This window comes from Drosophila guanche, unplaced genomic scaffold (assembly GCF_900245975.1).
Source record: "Drosophila guanche unplaced genomic scaffold, DGUA_6, whole genome shotgun sequence".
NCBI lineage: Eukaryota > Metazoa > Arthropoda > Insecta > Diptera > Drosophilidae > Drosophila > Drosophila guanche.
The window spans coordinates 1,953,063-1,973,423 of NW_022995744.1; the positions used below are offsets into that span (position 1 = coordinate 1,953,063).

The 20,361-nt window shown below is 43.7% G+C and overlaps 2 protein-coding genes across 2 annotated transcripts; one reads left to right on the forward strand and one right to left on the reverse strand.

Moving 5' to 3' along the window:
* Positions 1-862: 862 nt before the first annotated feature.
* LOC117579716 (beta-1-syntrophin) lies at positions 863-19,925 on the reverse strand. The gene is made up of 8 exons (XM_034265710.1): positions 19,447-19,925; positions 10,990-11,291; positions 10,432-10,913; positions 4,032-4,241; positions 3,659-3,966; positions 3,188-3,382; positions 2,755-3,129; positions 863-2,692 (listed from the first exon to the last, which is right to left on the reverse strand). Exons 2-8 carry the CDS (start codon positions 11,229-11,231, stop codon positions 2,609-2,611), a joined length of 1,896 nt encoding a protein of 631 aa, XP_034121601.1. The 5' UTR covers positions 11,232-11,291; positions 19,447-19,925; the 3' UTR covers positions 863-2,608.
* LOC117579717 lies at positions 7,886-8,717 on the forward strand. Its single transcript, XM_034265711.1, has one exon. It carries the CDS (start codon positions 7,902-7,904, stop codon positions 8,712-8,714), a length of 813 nt encoding a protein of 270 aa, XP_034121602.1. The 5' UTR covers positions 7,886-7,901; the 3' UTR covers positions 8,715-8,717.
* Positions 19,926-20,361: the final 436 nt, after the last annotated feature.

Below are 20,361 nucleotides of genomic sequence, written 5' to 3' on the forward strand. Positions count from 1 at the left end.
TTCGGTACATATTCAAGAAAGTTTCGTATGTTTGCCGTTTGATGTATTCTTGTGGTTGCATTTCGGTAACGCAGCTCGATGGGTTTTCGCTTAGAACTTTAAAGTTTTGGGAACTGTCTTTTTTTCTAACACAACTCAATCCACAGTTCCACTAAGGCGGATGGTTCGGATTACCGGAACAGGGACCACAGGCCGATTTATAATCATGATTATTATACCCGGTACTCCCACAGAAGGAAACGTTTCCGACCCCATAAAGTATATATATTCTTGATCATCATTAATAGCCTAGTCGATAGAGCCATGTCTGTCTGTCCGTCCGTCTGTCCGTCACCAAATTGTGCATCCAGACTTCTGTATGCTCACACTGTTACAAGTGTATTTCAAAAATGAGCCCCGCCCCCTTCCGTCCACGAAAAAGGGCGAAAACCTCCCAAATCTACGATTTTAAAGATAAAAGAAAACTAAAAACGCCATTGCGTAGGGAAGGACCATAGCCATCAGATCACCAGTCTGCAGTGTTCAGGGCTAGGGGGGCGAGCTAAAGGAGCTTGTTGGTGTGAGAAGTGCTGTAGATGTAGATGACAGATGAAGAAAAAATTTAAAATTTGACAAAACACCGCTAAGGTGCAGATGTAGTACTGAGTGCCGGGTTATAAAAGTTGTGACGCATAAAAAGAGTCACACACGTCCCTTCTCGTTAGACAAACAATTTGGCAATTGGCTTTCTTTTACCATAGTTCAACTGGATAATAAAACACACTAGTCCTCTGATGGAACCAGCATTCCCCATTAATTGGATGACAAAAACATACTTTTACATAATTTGTGTATTGTTTATAGAGGTTTATTATCGAAGATTCAACACTACTTACGTTTAAAATAATTTACGTATTATTTTTTGGTTTGGGTATTTTGTTCTTATTGATTTCTGTCGTTCGTCTTCTCTTGGTTGTTGTTGTGGTTGTGTTTATTACGAAATTTCAATTTTCATTAAATGATTATGGGGCATGTTACGTTACCGATACTCGTATGTACTATGTATGTTTGTATGTATATATATAAATGTATAATAATTGAATATGATAGATGGCTTGTACATGAAGATTCGGGGAGTAGAGAAATGGCCTGGAATGCACATACTCGTTTGAATGTTTATACCTATATGCATGTATGGGTTCCTACACGACTGGTATACAGATATACATACATATTTGTGTAGTTTAGTTGGGGAGTTTAGTCCATGATCAATATCGATGCCTCTGTGTAGGGGCATCGAGATATGTGTGCTTCGTTTAGATACAAGATACATGGTACAAATACAAGATACAATTAATTAAGTACAATTACAATAATTATTGTTCAACGTTAATGCAAATGTTGTTAATGTAGATAGATTAGATTTAGCTTTATCTTTCATTCTTTTCGATATTTATTTAGATGTTATCCTGTGCATATGACACGCGTATAAAATGAATTTACGTCTACTTACAATTTAAATAAAGTTTTTCAGTTATGCTCTTAGGGTTTTCTGTTCCCCTCCTCGGTTTCTGCTAATCGGTGTTTGCATTGGTTTCTTCATACTCTGTTTTCCTGCTGTATCTACCAAACTAGTCCACTCCCATAGCCACAAGGAAACTAACGAGCTAGCTTTGTCTTTCCTTTTCTCTACTAAATTAACTAAGTCGTTGGCTGGAAGGGCTCTATGGTTTCCATAAGAGTTTCTATTTTAGGCATAATAGACGTTACATTTTGAAAGACATTTTGTAAAACATTTACGTAAATAGTTTCTGCAAAAGAACTAATAATAATTATCCTTTCCAACTCTATTCTTCCTATTCTTAGGTAATTGACAGATCTATCAAAATATTCCAATAGGCTCACAAAATACGAATCGATTTTAAAACGAGGAGGATCGTTGTGAGACGCGCTCGGTCTCGTCAAAATTCGTATACCCGGTACTCAGTGTATACATTAGTACATATGTATGCAACCTCATGATCTTTTCTACATCTACATTAACTCTCCAACTAACACCCCCTTTTTAGCTCTCCCGCTCCAGAGACGCTCTCTGCCCGAGTCAGAGTGTGCGAGTGAGAGAGCGAATGAGCAGGAGGGGCTGACTGGAAGAAACTGCAAATAAATTTCGTTATTCTGGCCTAATTAAGGGATCTGCTAGATTGGGCCCCCCTCTACGGAACTGGGTTTTTGGATTTCTCGTATCTTGAACATTAATAATAGAAACAATTACAGATTATCGTTTAATATCGGGGTGGAGAAGCGGAGAAACACTGGCAACAGTGTGATATCGAAGCAGTGTGGATGCAGGATTTTGTTGCTGTTGCTCTTATAGCCTCGAAGCACTAGACGTTCATCAAGACGGACCGACGGACAGCTATATCGACTTGGCAATTAATGCTGATCAAGAATATAAATAGTTTAAAGGGTCGGAAATGTTTCCTTCTATGGCTTTCGAGTACCGGGTATACAAAATTCAGTAGGTCCTTAGAGAATCGTAAAAAGTACAAAGAACTGGACTTGTAACAAAGTTCCATTACACCTAAAACGTCAACATTTATATCATAGATCTATCCAATTGTAACGCAATCTAGGCAATATTATGAACCTTGGCAGACAGGCAATTATGCACGACAAAGACAACCGGCTTGGGGCAACACTCCATGTCCAGTTCCTGCAGGGAGAAAACAAAAAATTAGTATCTAGTTGATGGGAAAACGATTTGAGATGACTTACAATCTCTCCATCATCACCAAAGTCCAGATACAGCAACCGCGTGCCATCATCTGCCGAACCCTTTAGCTTGTCGAAGGCAAACTGCCAGAGCTGCGTTTTGGTGGCGGCCACCACCGCCGTTGGCGTGGTGGGGGCGAAGCCACCACAATCGTAGAGAAAAAAGCCACGATTGATATGCACAACCAATTGACACTGTCGGCCCTGATAGAGGCAGTGGAAGGAGAACTCCCTCTGATAGTTTACCGCCTGGTGGGAGCCCTGCACCAAGGCCCGGGCCCAGGCTGCCATGTCGCGATGCGTCTCCGATCGCAGCCAGTAAACGAGGACTCCCCTAGCAGTGCCGCAGCGTACACAAAACACCGTGGTCTGTTGGCCCTGAAAAGTGAATTTTACGATTTCCATAAATTGCATGGAATGAGAAGGCTGCACTTACATTCAGCGAGGAATTGTTCCCGGCTCCGGCGAGACGCGTTGTGGCCAAGGCATAGATCTCGAGGGGCCGACTCCAAGCCTCCACGGACCATGGGGCACTCTCGTATATCCGAAACTCTCGCTCCGTCACGGCCACAAATATGGGCATCCACTTGTCACTCTCATCCGAACTCTCAGAGCTGGATCGACCGCTGGGCTGTGAACGATGTTTATATTTTAAAAATCATCCAGAATATCTACCGAACTGTAAATCGGATAATCCATGATCGGATATTCATGAATGTATCACTTGGCATATCCTTCAGGCGAAATACCAAGCAACTGATAGCCACTTTGGAAAGGAGAGGGCTTAAGGGGTGAGGTGCACGTACAACTCTCGGTAAACCTTCAGGGCAGCAGGTGGGGCTGCTATGTTGGCCTCAAAAAGGTAGCCAGAAATGGGTATACGGTATTTGGATGAGACCACACTTACCAGCTCGCCGGCAACTCCGCTGTTGGAGGTACCGCTTCCGCCGCTGGCTGCACCACTGCCACTTCCTCCGCCGCCCCCGGCACTGCCCGAGCTGCCTCCGTTCAGGCGCTTGCTCAGCCAGCCGATGTGCTTCAGCTCGCCGATGAGATTGGTCAGCGCGCGATTGGCCTCCGCCAGGGCCCGTTGCGTGCTGCTGCCCATGGCCGAATGCAGAGCATTGAACCAGACCAGAGCCTCAGCAGAGTCGGCCGCACGCAGGATGCAGGAGTGCACTCCGTCCGGCGAGTGCAGCTCGAAGCAGCGGTTCTCTGGAGGGAGGAGATGAAAAAAAAAGGCAGGTGCTGCATGAGCTGTTCCCGTTGGAGGGACTTACCCGGATCGATGTACTTGAGATTCCTGGCCAGATGCGTCAGCTGTAGGGGGATGTAGCGCGTGTCCGCGCGCGGCGTTGTCTTTGGCGCTGGCGGAGAGGTGGGCACGCCCGGTCCCAGCGGGCAGAGGAAGGCGCGCTGCAGCTCCCATCCGACTTCCGAGATGATGCTCGCCTTCCGAAAGTAAGGCGTTACTTCGCGTAGGAATTTAACTGGCAAAATACCACACAGAGGCAAACATGTAGAGAAACTTGATACCGGGAATCGAATGATATGGAAGTCACATGAATATGGATGAGGCCACAGGAAAGGAAGTGTGGTGTCGTCAGCAAGAAAGACTCCCAGAGACATACAAAAACAGCACCTGCAATCAGACAGAGAGGAGTCTGACTCTTTCGTGCTCGTTGTCGTTCTCGTTAGCGCTGTGAGTGTAGAAGTCTTGGCAAACGTTGCGGCATAAATTCATTAGAGTTTCCGCTCCATTTTTATTCGATTTGCACACCCAAAGCCTCACGACAGCCGGAAAAATTCCCTGCACACTGGTCTGAGCGTCATTATGCCCGGTTTACATATATTGTGTTTGTGTTTCCGACCATAACAAGTATTTATATTCTGAATCAGTAAAGCTATGCCTATCTGTCCGTCCGTCTGTCCGGCTGTCAGTCCTGATGAGCGCCTAGTTCTTAGAGACCATAAGAGATAGATCCTCCAAGTTTTGCGTCCAGACTGCATCCAGTCTCTCACATACACAATTTTGAAAATAGGAGAAAACTAAAAACACTAACGTTACATATGGACATATGGACATATGAATGTAAATACATATATATATTCTGACTGAGTACCGGGTATAAACGTTGTAGCGCCTACGAAGCGTCTCTCATTCCTCATCGTTTGTTTTTTACTCTAAAATATATGTGCCCCAGTGTGCAGCTTCTATGCAAATGCTGATGACGATGCTAGCTGCTTTGCTTGTGACTGTGTCTGTACCTGTGCACGGGAATAGGTAAACTGTCGTAGTCGCATATCTAACTGGGGAACGGCAGCCCGGCCCGCCCGGCCAGCTCCCGCTGGCCCCCACTCGGCATTCCACCCACAGCATTTGCACAATTTCCGTTTGCTGTTGCCCGACGATGTCGTCGAGTGATTTGGAAATTCAATTTTCACACTTAATGCCATCGGCCCGCCCAGCCCCCAGCACACCGGTGGGCGGCGATAGCATCAGAATCAGCAACAGCGGCGGCGGTTAGTTCGACTCGATTCGTGTGTTTGGCTCAACTAATTAGAGCGGACGGCCCCGCAACGAGATGGGGTTTGGGTTTGGGTTTGGAATGGGGATGGGGATGGGGATGGGGATGGTATCAGGACCACCAACTTGCTAATTGCTTGGCATTTACGTACACTAAAGGGTTAAGAGTGGAAGCCGCCGTAGCAGTCTCTGGTGTAGCTCTGCAAACATTTACGTTCACAAATATGCAGCCAACGACAAACAAACAGTGGAAAAATGTTGCATAGCGGCAGGCGCAAGTCCGCTGCTTTGAAAAGGGGAAGACGGAGTACGGAGAGGTAGGTAGCTAGAGAGGATGGACAGTGGGTCGTCGGATATTTCGGCGTGGACTGAAGAGCAAACAGGACCGAACGAGAAACGCAATTGCAACTGGGAAAAAGTTTATAACAGAAACAGCAACAACTGTAATAAGTTGTGTACATTTTTGCATTTAAGTGTAAATAAAGTTGCACCAACCCTTCGCTCCACTCCCGTCTCGGCCCACTATGAGTGTGTGTCCTAAAAACAATTCAAGACTAGTAAAACAAACAAGTTATGGAAAAGTTGGCTGAAAATGCCACAGGCCACAATTGTTAGGTGCTTAAGTATGAATATTTTGCGCTCACATTTTGCCATTAAATATGGCATTAGAAGACTTTCTACTCAAGGATTTGCTTAGTGCTCAGACAAATGCTTGAGGAAAGTTGAACAAAAGGAAAGCAAACAAAATTAGCTAAAAGCATTGCTGAGTTATCTGAATATAAAAGTGATTGTGATATTCTTTTAATTATTCACCACCTTGAATTACATTTTCAACTTTGTGGCAGTTTGTACATTTTACTTGAACGACTTAATTCCGACCACCGATTGAAAGGATCTGAGGAGCAAAAATCCATTGTTAGACCATTTTAGTCAACTTTCAATCATTTCAGGCATTTGTTCTTCCCCAAAACCCAGCTCTTTACGATCACTTTATTTCTGGAAAGCAGTTAATTTTCCGCAAACAAGCCGAAAACTTTTTTACACCTTTAGTGACTAAACGAAATCCTACAGATCCACCATTTCTCCCCCAAAAAGCATAAATCAAATGGCAAGCCGTGCAGTGGGCGTGCCCAGTCGGAATATGATATCAACAGCAGGCGGCGTTCGGAATTCGGTAAATCGTGCGTTAAAACAAACTTTGAGCAAAAGTTTTGCGAGTGAAATCTCACGAGCTCCTCGGGAGGGACAGAGTTGGAGCGGGACTTTGGCTAGGACTGAGGCAGGTTGGCTAAGTAGGATCCACTTGGGTGGACTGTGGAGTGGAGGAGCTCTGATTGGTGGTTGGGCGGGTCCACGAATGTGCGCCAAGTTGTAAAAACCATTGATAATGGACTTTTTGGTAAGCAGGCAGCAAGAGAGTAAGTCCAACTGTCGTCGCCAACGCCGAAGTCTGTCGCTGACATTTGGCAGTTGGAGCTGGAATCCACTTAGCCAGTCATCCCATGCCATGCAATCCCATTTTAGCCAGTTCCTGGCTTATTTAAATTACAGTGAGACGGCTGCCTGGGCGCAGAATACTTTGGGCCAAAGTTGGAAGCACAGCGGCCAGCGGAACTTGGCAAACAACTTGGCCAACTTGTAAATTGGAGTTCGAATCAAGAGATTATGCCAGGTTAGGGCTGGGCCTAGTCAACGAAGCCGACGGAAGCATGACGTCCCGTTGTGTGAGTACACTTTCGCCACATTGTATGTTTATAGATCTGGGCCAGTTTAATTTAATGAACACACAGTTGAAATTATGGAAAAGACCGCAAACCAAACCCCGAAAATCAAAATACTGATCAGGCAACAAAACGGGCAATGAAGGCAAATTTTATTGCGACAAACTGAAGAGGAGTCTATTGGCTATTTGGTGGATTTAATTTGCGCCATCATAAATAGGTTTACTTTTGAATTTGAGATTAAGATTGGCTTCTTTATAGAAATAGCCCAAAGCCAAAAATATATATGTAATATTTTGCTCAAATTTGAATATTGTTCCAAGTCCATCTGAATTTATTTATTTCTGTTAATCTCAACCAATTGTTGAGTCAATTCAAAGAAATTCATAAAACTGTTTTCTATAGGGAACAAATACTTCGAGACAGAGTCTGACTATGACTCTGACTCTGGCGTGCGTCAGCTGCGTGGCATGCGAGGCACGTTGACAACGATAACTTGAGTTTTGGGGAGGGCCAAGCCAGAGCTAGGCTGGCTGAGATAAGTGAAGTTAAGTTGGCTCTGTTGATATTAAAGCGACATTAACATTGAGCTTCATGGGCCAATAATTGTCGTCCGTCTGTCCCATCCCATCCCAATGCGATACCGATTCGCATTCGCACTGTGCACTGCATCGACACTGGGCCAGAGCTCGTATCGAGTTCTCATAACCGAGCTGAACTCGAACTCGAAACTCAAAGACGACCTTGCGACCGTTACTGAATTCTGATGTAGAATTGGCATGGATGAAGCAAACGGCATGCAAATGGATACGGGGCATATGTATAATTGCATGCGTATGTATAAATAGGAGAGCACCCACAGCAGCCAGACACAAACCGTTAGCAATCGCCCAGCGAGAAACATGAAGAGCCTTTCCATTCTGATCTTTGCCGTAGCCATGGCTCTGGCCGCCGTTTCAGCCATGCCCCAGAGGCGTCTGAAAAGTCAGCGCCAGGTGGAGTACTCCTCAACGCCCTACCCACCGGCAGGCTTTCGTCCCAGAATCCCATTTGCCCTGCCCGGCGAGCAGCCCAAACTGGAGGCGGAACCCCTAACCACACCCAGTGCCGTGGAAGCTCTGGAGAATGCTGAGACCACCACCGAAATGGAGCAGCAGGAAGCGGAAACGGAGACTGAAGCGGAACTGGAGGTCTTCCTCCGTAAGCCTGCCAACACCTATGCAGCTCCCGACGACCAGCAGGACACCGTGGAGGTGGTGGCCCAGGCTCCGGCCCGGGAATTTCAGCCACCCATACTTGAGGCTGTCGAGGACTTCGATGCCGATGGCGCTGTTGCTGGTAATGGGCAGCAGCCTGTTGCTGATGTCCCTGCCCTGGGCCAGGCGCAGCAAAATGAGCCGGAGTCAATACCCACAGACGTTGAAGTCAGAGCGGTCACACCAGCAGGCACCTATGGCCCACCGGCTAGTGCCAAGCCCGCCTCCACCTATGGAGCCCCTGAGCTGAGCGAGCCCGAGAACGAGTTGGATCCGGAAGAGTCCCAGGTGGAGTTGGTGGGCGAGCAGGAGGAGGAAGATGAGCTGGTAAACGAGTTGGCCAGCGGTCGCCTAATCCTGCTGCCCCTGGGATCCCGAGGCGCACAGTTCGGTCGCCTTATCCTGGCTGTTGAGCAGACCCGTCAACGCACTCGCAGCGAGCGCCTGAGGAGGATCTAGGAGGAACTCGCATGAGACTCCAAATTTGAACTGAGACACGAAATAAATATAAATATCAATTAGAACCGCACAGCAAAGCGTATGATGTCCCTAAGTGAAGATTAAAGAGAAGTGGATGGGGTGGAGAAGTGCACCAGAAATGTGTGTGGTATTAGCTGCTCTTGCTTTTGGTCCCCCCTTCGATTAAGAGACAGAGAGGGGAGGAAGTTGTTTCATTGCATTGTTTATGCCAAATGGCTTGGATTGTGGGTTACGTCCACAAGAAGGTTCACATGTACATACATGTGTTTGTTGTGCTTTTCTGCTGCTCTCTTACTCTGTGCATTTGAAAGTGTGTGCGCGCGTGTGTGTGCAAGGACATTTGCATCGCCTAATTGATGCTTACTATTGCTTATTGTGTTGTGCTCTGAACAGGAAGCGATGCTCCCTTTGCTTGCACATTTTGATTAGACATTGTCCACTGCCTCTCCCTCGCCTATCCACGAGGAGGAGCTCACACTCCATACTTTGAATGATTATGATTGCTTATGTCACTGAGACGTGTTGTAATTACGAACTGTTTTATTTTTGAAACCTTTGGACTATATATAGAAAAGAGCTAAGACCAACGCTAATAACTCATGTGCGGAATTTGCTAAAAATCCATTCGTTCAAACCTATTCAATCAAATATTTTCTTCCTTGTTAAGTCTAATTGTATTCTCCCGTCTTTATTTTTGTACATACGTAATATGTACATTGTACATTTTTCGACAATTTTTCTTTGAATTGTCTCAGCTACGCAAAGAGTTGTGGACGAGGTGCCTAGAGTCCACACCCTGCCACTCCTGGCCTGCCACAAACTGTGTCAGCTGTCTACTCTCCACCAACAACTGTGTATTTTTGGGCCATTTGATCAAATGGAAAGAAAACTTTTCTCATTACTCATTGCCGGGCTGGGGCAAACAAACCGAGCAACAGCCAAGCAACCAGCCAACCAGCCAACCAGCCAACCATCCAGCCAACCAACCAGCAAACCAGCGCCACTAACGGCAGTCAACAGCTAACAGTCAACATGGGAGGAGGGGATAACTTAGTCTGGGGGAGCTGGCTGCTGGTGGGGATTTATAACAGTACACAGCTGCAACGGCAGCAGTGGCAGCATCAGAAGCGGCAGTAGCTCGCATGTTTTTGCTGAGTAATCCCACGTATGTCTTTGCGCTTAAGCCCTCTCTTCTGCCTTCCAGTTCGTTGCTCCACCATGGGATGGATGCTTTCGAAAACAGGACAAAAACAGTGCCAATCTCTGGGTCAATTAATCATTGGGGAAATATTATCTATCCAGCATCAGGGACTGCCATTTATCACAAAAAACGTTTCGCATAAAAACTATTGCGGAACTAAGGTTGAATATTGCGGGAGTTCCAATCGGAGAAACTCTTTTACAATCCATAGCTGCTTAAGGAGTGGAATAACTGAGATATGGCTGCTTTCATAACTGTATAATCTTTCTTTCTTTTAGAAACTGATCACTGATTGCTCCATTCCATCCCACTGTGGCTGTCGCTCATAGTTTACTTGTTAGTTTGACTCGCTCAATGACATTTTTTTAAGCTTTGGCTCCAGCACATCCCCCACCCATCGCTGAGTGAACAAAATGTTTTAAGCAAATAACAATTTGACATTCTGGCGAAAAAAGTTACAAATGTATCTGTAGCGTACACGTATGCTCCACCTACCTTCCAGATCTACCACGCGACCAGAGCGCTTGAGGGCGCGCACAGCCTCATCGTGGGTGGCGTCGCGCAGCTCCTCTCCGTTGACGGTCAGGATGGCATCGCCCACGTAGAGACCTTTGGCCTGATCGGCGGCCATGCCCCGAAATATCTTCGAGATAAGGATGGGCATACGGTTCTCGCGCCCACCCTTTATGGATATGCCCAGGCCGTTATTGTCCGACTTGATGATTCGCACATGGCGCTTCTGGTTGGCCACATGGTCAGGTACGTCGCACAAATCCATGCCGCCCCCATCGCCGGCATTGTTGTTGTTGTTCAGGCAGAGATCCCGATCTCCATTGTCGTTGTTGGTTGAACCATCTACTTCGGTGTCTTGGATATTCATGCCTTGCAGAGAGGCGGAGCTGGGCAGGGTTCCAGTGCCATTCTGACTAGAGCCTACTCCACCAACAGGTCCTCCCCCTCCACCACTGTGATTACTTCTGAAAAAATGTTGATAAAAGAGGACCGATATAGTGCCAGGAAGCCACTTTAGAGAAAACTACTCCCGCTACTCACCCCAAGGTGCCATTCAGCGTGGTCGACTGCCCATCAATCGTTTGCTGCGCCGACTCACATGACTCGTCGAGGCTGACTGCCAGGAAGTCCGTTTCAAGTGTGACTAGGACACGATACCAGGCCCCGCGAACCCGAGTCTCCATGTTGCCGCACCGCAACCCAGAGGGCGAGGGCGAGTTCTGTTGCGGAATTTGCTGCTGGGCGGACGGAGGGGTCCGACCCAGGCTCGAGGATTCCACCATGAATCCACTTATTCCACTTCCCTCTAATTCTGGGATCTACATGGTAGACACCTGAACAGCCTAGAAGAGAGCATAATATTTTTTTTTTTTAGCTAAACAAGCATTTTCGGAGCTCTCACTCTCTCATCATATTTGTTAGATTTAAGACATATTTTAGGCATACATATGTAGAAAAAATGTAAAGTGTGAAATGTAAAATTTGAAAAAAAAAACGGAGTACCACAGAGTACAGTGTTTATAAGTTGTGACGCGTAAGAAGCGTCTCACACCTTCTCGTTTTTAGAATACTTTTGCCATTTTAAATGGTTTTAAAAAGCAATGTAAAACATTCTTAAATATTTAATTGTAATTAACTTATTAAGACGATATTTTTTGTATAGGAACATAATCGCTACCTTTAAGAGTCCGAACTTGGTCTACGAAGCGGCCAACAAGGACTGAGGAGGACTTGTAGGATGTGCCTACATATTTTCAGTTCATAAAGTGTCTGAATCCTTTCAGAGATCTTCAAAAATTATAGAAATTATAGAATATAAATTATAATTTAAATAGTAAATGAGATTGTTCCCATATCTAAGTCTCTAGCTTTTAATTGAGGATCTTAAGGAAACAACAGACTCTCAATCGAGTGTGCATTTAGACAAGCGGATGGTTGACAGGTGGTGGAGAGCAATAAATGGAAATGAAATGCATTGTCCGGCATGGAAATGACAGCGGAAAGAACCCACACGTCCTGACAAAGGGAGAATAACGAGTAGAGAAAATTTGTCATTGTTTTCCAGTCCAAGATTTATTGCATTCCGGAATGCGAAAGATGAAAGGGGAGTGGAGGCGACAAAAGCTGCACCACAACCAACCAATGGAGGAATGCAAAGCGCAGTAACATTTTGGGCACACATCCTTAAACATCCTGCCACATCCTTCGTCCGCCTTGGCAGAGAGCAACAGTGCGACTCCTTTGGTAGCGTAGCTGCTCTACAATTACGTATTTCTATGATTTTCTATTTGACAAGATGCCACTCCTCGGAGCAATATTCCCGCTGGAGCTGCGCCCGTGACTCTGCTATTGGCAGGCCCCATTCGTTTTCGTGCTCACGCTCTCGGTTTGGGGAAAGTCGGTGGCCGCTCCAGTCAGACACATCCTGTTACCACGATTGTGCTATGTGTTCAAATGCTTGTGTGTGAGTGCCATTTGTATGTACATTTCCGCTTACGATTCAGCAGGAAGTAATTTTGCCGCTGCTGCTGACACAGTTGCTCCTGCTAGCGCTGGCGCTGGCGCTGCCACTGACTCTGCCACTGCCACTGCCACTGCCAGTGCTTCTGTGTCTGCCTCTGCTTACGTCAAGTTTGTTTGCTTTGCAATTTATTGTGTAACATTTGTAATTATTATTGCAACGCAGCGTACTTCTCGGCTCAAGGCCCTTTTGGCACAGACTGGCAAAAAATATACACTTTTTCAAGTGTGCGACTGCTTGAGACGAAGGACAATGCACGCTGCGAGATGACGGTGACGAAGAAGCTGGTGATGTTGTCATCACCACGCTCATAATTGTAAGCAAACACATACACACACAAAAGAAAATGAAAAGGGTTTGTTCCCAACGAAGTTGTTGTTGTGGGCTTGGGAATATTGCAGAATTGCTTAGACGAAAGGATTGTAAGAAATGGATTGGATAGTTAGATCCCAAATAGAGACATGGAAAAGTGTCGACCTTTTCGGATGAAATTCCATTCCTACCTTGGACTTGCCTTCAACCATTTTCAAATATCTACTAAAAGACAATTATTTAGAAAAAAAAAAATTTGTTGGGCTCTTGTTTTAGCTGAAACGGGTAAATATAACAGCCGGAGCACATCTAGCAACTCCTGCAGGAGCAACTTAGCTTTGAATTTCCATTCTACCTCCGAATTTTGGTTTTTCGCTTTTTGTATTGTTTAATACTTGCACCCAGCACTACTATTTCATTTAACAGCACTTTTCGAGGGTATTGTAATACAAGAAGATGGAATGCAAATGTTCTAGGATCTCTATGGGTTCTAATGTGTACAGGTGTGTAATGTCAGGCTCTCCAAAAAGGTATCACTTGTTCAATTCGAAAGACTGAAGATAAGAAAACTATGTTTGTTACTCGCAGATCAACGAATTGCGATTAGATGTGATCATTATCATAGCCGAAGACGAAGACATTAATTTTCAGTGGAATTGGTCTAGCAGCTTTTCTTATGCTTGCTTCTTGTTGTTATTTTCTCGCTCGAACCCTCTGCCCCATTCAGTGTGCGTTGGCGGGAGAAGTGATGTAGATGTTGATGACATATGTACATATGTAAAAAGAAATATAAACTGTGAGATTCGAAAAAAAACACCAGGACAGATATACTGACTGAGTACCGGGTATAAAAGTTGTGACGTGCACGAAGCGTCTCACAAACGTTCCTACTCGTTAATATTAGAATTACAATATGATTAAATTAATTGTGATTCGCTTATCGGTATCCGTACCTCTAGAAATATGAAACTACAACTGAAAAACTTCAGTCGTTCCCAACTGAACGCATTGAAACAATGAACAGGTCAATCGGCTACACGCTTCTTTCCCAATCATTCAATTTAATTTCTTAACCACTGGCGGCTAATATCACTACAAAGTGTGAGAATTTTGTGAATCTTCCCAAAATCCAAACAAAATTCACTTAGGAAATTTTAGTGAACTATTATTTAACCCCCACCTAATGGTGGCCTCTCTTTGCAATAAACAACTCAGTGCTATTCCTGTCAAAAAACTCCATTGGCGACAACTAAATTAAAGCCAAATAAGAGCACTATTACCCTCAAACAAACTGGGCCCAAATGAGATTTAAACTATTTGTACGGATGTGTCCTCCGCCCGGCAATGGCAGGTTAGGGTTCGCGTCGCCCTCCTGCACACCATCTACATCATATTCCGGGCCAACTGTGCGGTCGGCCCTAATAAGCGCCGGACGTCGCTTGTCGCCATCGTCAGTGCCATTTATCATGCTGCGCTTTGGCTAATTTAATGCCAGGCGGTCATAAATGGTGCTCCTAAAAGTAGGCAACGAAAATCGAGGGAAAAGGAAAAAAGCTTGGAAATGGCAGCAGCTGCTGCAGCACACACCACACACTGCGAGAGAGAGAGTGAGAAAGGACAGAGAGGTATAGAGAGACACATGGAACTTGCATTTAGCTCTAGCGAAATTTGTTCTCGCTTTTGTGTAACAACTTTTTTTTTTGGGCGCCGCTTTAAGGTTTGTTTTCTGTTTGTAATGCAAAATGTGTGAAGTTTTTCGTCTGTGTGTGGTTCTGTTTATTTGATAAAGGGGGTGGTGGTGGGTAGAGCCTTTTGTATCGATACATATGTAAGGCGGAAACACAGGCAGCGTGAAGGGGCTATAAATACGTAAAGCGTTTTGCCTTCGATTCGCCACCGTTCTCACTCTTTCTCTCTCTCTCTCTCTCTCTCTATCCCTGAGCGGAAATATATGACCCCAATGTGTCGGAGTGTGTGTTTGTGCATTGCGTAAGTGTGTGGGCTTGTGGCGGCGCCATCAAAAAGTCATAAAATCATAATTTGTAAACGAGAATTTATTTCGAAAAATATTTATGGTTGCCTCTTGCTTCGTTTTTTGCTGCTGCCTCCAGAGCTCTGAAGAGCCTCTGCAGAGGTTCCATCGTTTTCATGGAATTTTCATCATTTCCCTGAAGCGGCGGATGTGTGAGTGCGAGTGTCTGCGAGCGTATGCGTGCATGTGTCGAAGCTGCTCACATTGTTTTTATACCCGGTAATTGAAGAGTAAATAGGGTATGTTGTATTTGTGGTCGGAACACAGAGGAAACATTTCCGACACCATAAAGTATATACATATGTACATGCATTCTTGATCAGGATCAATGGCCGAGTCTATGTCTGTCTGCCCATCTCGATGAGCGCCTGGATATCATTGCGATTGCTATGATATCACACCGTACATGTGTATTTAAAAATTCCTCCACACAAAATGGCAAAAATCAGCTACATCCAATGTTGAAGAAATAAGTTAACCAAAAACTCAATTCCGTAGAGAATGGCAATATCTATCAGATCTAAGAATTAAGTTCAGACGGGTTCAGGACGGGGTCAAACTAAAAGACTTGTTAATGTGAAAGGTGATGTATGTATGTATGTAGGTGAAGAAAATGTAAGATATAAAATTCGTTAAAAACGTAATGATAAAAACATACATCATTTCCCTGAAGTCTGCGAGTATGCAGCGTATACTCCTACGCTAATGAATACATATGTATACATATGTATGTAAGTATGTACATATGTATGTATACTAGCTGAGTACCGGGTATAAAAGTTGTGACGCGTATGAAGCGTTTTACAAACTTCCTTACTCGTTTTTTATAAATTTAATGGCGTCTAGATCTTTATCCGTAAATTGACATCGATATATGGCGGAATGAGAGGAAAATTAAGGTTTAAAATATATTTAAACTGGGAGGAGAATAAGGAGAGAATACTCGCTCCCAATTTTCGATTAAATTTACGACATACGTATGTATTTACATACAATATGTACCTACATATGTGTGTGTATGTGTGTATGTATTTTAATAGATCGAGTATAATTTTCCATTCAACTCAGATTTTGCATAGTCATCATTAGAAGCTGAATTCCAATTACTTTGCCATTTTTGTTGTTTGGATTTGTGACCCACATCCTGTTGGGTTTCGATAAAGGCACATGCGAACACATGTCTTGCCGCTTGTCCTTGACACCCACCAACATCAGCCACAACGACCGCACGGGCTCCACCAGCTCTTACCAAGAGCTACTCTTGATGCCCTCCGCTGCTTCCATTGAATCACTTAATCATTCTTAACCATTCAGCCACACAGAAATGTAGCTAAGGCTCAACTGGTGGCAATCGATAAACCCCTATATATTTATGTACATACATATGTATAGGTATGCAGCCGACATAATGTAGTTACATACATATGTATGTATGTACCTACATAAGTACATGCATTTGTACGTTTACTAAGTCTGGTGGCTTCTATATCTACATATAAATAGCGTACTAATGATCTTTAAATACACATTATACGTAGAACATGCCACTTCACTCTCGCTCAAAGAGACTTTGCCACTTGATATGGTGCAGGAAAGGTGGCTAGACTTATGCGTTAATAATTTAGTTGCCCCGACCTGCGAGAACTCAAGTGGGAGGCTTAGCTAATGAACGTTGCTATGCTATAAGGCTGATCAATGCATCTATAAAGTGTACCTAAACACTTTGTGGTTTTAGCTTACCGTTTACAAGTTTTAAGCTTTGAAATGCAGCAATTTTGGTTTCGTGAGGTATTTTTTAAGAAATGTTGATTGAATAATTTTCATTACAACCAGATGTAAGATATTTAAGTTATGTGAAAGGAAGAAGCGCTACCTCTAAAAAAAATAACAGACTTTAAAAATTAAAAAAAGTACTGCCATAGAAAATATTATTGCCACGTTAAAACCATGGAACTAAGAGACTTTTTGACTTTTAAATACAAAAATCAAATGTTTAACTATTTTAAACAAGACTAGACAAACAAATTTCCTCGTGGACTCACATGTCTAACTAGACAATGGATAATTTGATATTTTATATTCTCTTTTCATATAACTCCACTCTCAAATATCTTTTTATAGGTGTTCACTATCACTTATGCCTGACGTAGTGTAAACATGGCTTTCACAGTTGGCTTGGTCCCCTCCTGTCACCTCGTGTGTGGGCTTCGGAAAGATATTTCATGCGGTAACCACAAAACCGCCGCTGCGACCGACAAAAGACAAAACAAACCTCTGAGATTTGCTTATTAGCACACTCCCCCACATAATACTCCAGCCTCCTTCCACTTACGTATCTGCACGTATTATTCGGCATTGATTAATTATGAAAATGCGTTTGTATTGATTGACATAAATGTGTGTGGGTGTGTGGGTGTGTGTGTTGGCATATCAGTTGGTATTCCAGGGCGGCCCGCCAAGTAGAAGCAATCGCCAAGCATGTACTTGTTGTGTCGTGGCCAAGTGGGACTTGTTTTTACACTCGAAAAGCGGATAAATAACTAGCTTTGAAAACAGAAAAATAGCTTTTAAAATTAGCTATGAAAATATCTTGTTATCAAATAGTATCCCTAAACTGAAATACTTTAATGGAACAAGATTGTAATGACGGAACAGACGGTAAGCGGTTTTTTGGTGCTAAGATTTACAGAAAACATATTTCTATATTATAAAGTAGTTCCTTCACCTTTCAAGACTTCCACACGTTTACACAAACGAATGAACATGGATTGATGTTTGGATTTTTACTACACATTTATTACGAAAACTTCGAAAAGTAAAACGTGCCATCTATTAATTAATCTCAGCAATGATTTCCACAAAAAATCTTATCGAATCTCCGTCCCAGTCCCAAGTAACAATAAAGATAGTCTCCAAAATGATGGAAGACCATTTAAGATCTAATATTCTGTGCAGTGCAGGAAGAGCGCAGGACCAGTATGCATTGCTGAGGCAAACACTCATGTAAATGAGACTGGAGCGTTTGGGGTCGGGCCTCTGTCGCACGCTGACGGGGAACAGGAAGGTGTCCGTAATCATTGAAGGCGGCTAACAGCAGGTGGCGAAAGACAAAAGTCAGAAAGGTGAATTATATACATAGGTGAGGAAGGAGACCTGGCTGGCTTCTCCCTTATTAATTGCCTGTGTCTTGGCATATTTTCCACTCATTTGTCTGTTGAATGCAAATGTCTCTAGTATTGTTCCTCATCTGCTCACTTGCGGAAAGAACTGCCAATGGGAGTGACTACAGCAGACAGAGGCTCAAGCACAGACAAACACTCGGCCCATTCGTTCACCCTTGCATTCGGGGCAAGCCTCAAATGCAAAATGTGATGATGCAGCTTCATTAAGTGCAATTTAACAGCTATATTTTCCTGCAGTCGGTGGGTGGGCTGCTGAAAGCCGGGATGAATGACAAAAGGTAATGGAACAAGAGACGGTCACAAATGGAGGCTAAGAAGTCCTCTAATGCACTAATTAAACCTGTCTCTGTTTAAGTTGGCGTAATTTGGTCTCTTTCTCTACGTTGGGCCCTTAGACCAAAAAGCGGATTACAAGATATTAGTTTGTAAATAATGGAACAATTACTGACCTAAGACCTAAGAAGGTGGTGATTTAGGTGGATAAATGGTTGGAGTTTATCTATTCAGACGTGAGAATTGAATTGAATTGAATTTTATTTGTCTATTATTTATCAAACGCGTGTCTCATCACGCAAAAAGACTGAAAAGCAGTGTTTAGCATATGAAGTGGCATTAACTGTCTTTAAAATACTAATTTTTGGAAATTCTTAGAATTAATTTCATTATACTTAAAGTTGATTAATGCACCGTTTTGTGCCACCTGAGATATCTATATAAATATTTAGTTTTACCTAATATTGAGTTTGCATAAGTGAGAGACTTTTAATTCCACAGGCAAAAACTTACAAACCACAAAAAATTGACCATTTTAAGCCACACTCAAGATGATGAAAAGAGAGCTATGACATGAGCTCCTAATCCACATCATGATAATAATCCCCTGGTAACCCCACCCACAGTTAGTGCTCCACTTGCAACACTCTAGTACGGGAGAGAACGTGACTACTCCTACTTATACTTACGAGTAGAAAAGGCAGCAGAAACTTTGGTTATCTGTCACCACATATCGGGAAATGCATGTCAATTACTGCTTAAATGCTTTACGCCAAAAGCCGGCAAAAAGACGAAGGGGCAGGTGCTAGCCAGGGGTGGCGAATGCGCTGGCCAAGAATGGGTGGGTGAGGTGATGATGACGTTGATGAATTCCGATAGTAAACGGAATTAACTTTCACGCAACATAACGACGACGCGACGCCGACTGCAGCAACTTGAATGAAAGAAAAAGCTTACTTACGCTAACGGGCCAGACAGACGACGTCGCAGAATGAGCTTTTCGGCAGAGCGCGTGTAGTAAATGTGCGGGTGGGTGGTTGAATGGGCCAGGGGGAGCAGCGCAGACAGAGTAACAGAGAGTGGAGAGTGTGAGTGGGCGGACCACTCTTTCGATGAAAAGAACGGGGGGAACTACAGTGAAGCTTAGCTTACAACGACCAAAACTTGTTACCACCTACCGCCTGATCTGCTCCTATCGTCTGGAAACTTCAAATGATTTCGATGAAGGCTCCTCAACTCAAAAGCAATTAATGCACAGAAACCCGACTCGACTACGGTTGCGGGAGTTGGCGCATGCGCGGGCCTCACAAGCTGCTGCTGCACACTCACACACACGCACAAACAAACACAGTCACAGCGGCCGCCGTCCGTGTGTGTACTAAGGATTTTTTGCTTTCAATTTATTTTGATTTTATTACACTACTTCGTATTTCTTTTGTTTTCCAGTTTGCTTCCACTGAGATTTGCAAAAAGTTGATGACTCCACAATGGCCAGTCGGTAACCACAATTAATAGCCAATTACCTAGTATAACTTTTGTTTAGCGCTTTTTTATTATTATTGTTAGAGTAGCGACGACAAAGACGACGTCGGCGGCATCCAGCGATTTCCCGAAAACCGCGCTGCCGTTACCGCTACCGTTACAAGCTGAAGTCCGAACTGAAATGCCGCTCTCCCATTTTCATTTCTGAGAGAAAAGAGAAACTACTCAGTGAGTTCTTGTTGAGACGAGAGCGCGAGAGAAATTTCAATTATTGTTAACATTTTAACTAAAAAAAATGAACACAAAATCTGGGCTTTCATTTAACTATTATTTTGTTTGTTTTTTTTTTATTATTTAAATTTAAGATTGTCTTATATTAAAAAGCACGACAAATACTGAGTAAAAATTAAAAAAATACCAACATTTAAAAGCGATAAGTTTTATTTCGACAGCACTCACATGTATTGTACACATGTATGTCATATGCCTACAGAAAGCGCAATATTTTTTTGCTCAGTGGCCAGTATGACCAAAGTGGGCAAAGTGCATGCTCTATGGACTACACCGTTTTGTGTTTGTTAACAAAATACAACCTGTTAGATATTCAAATT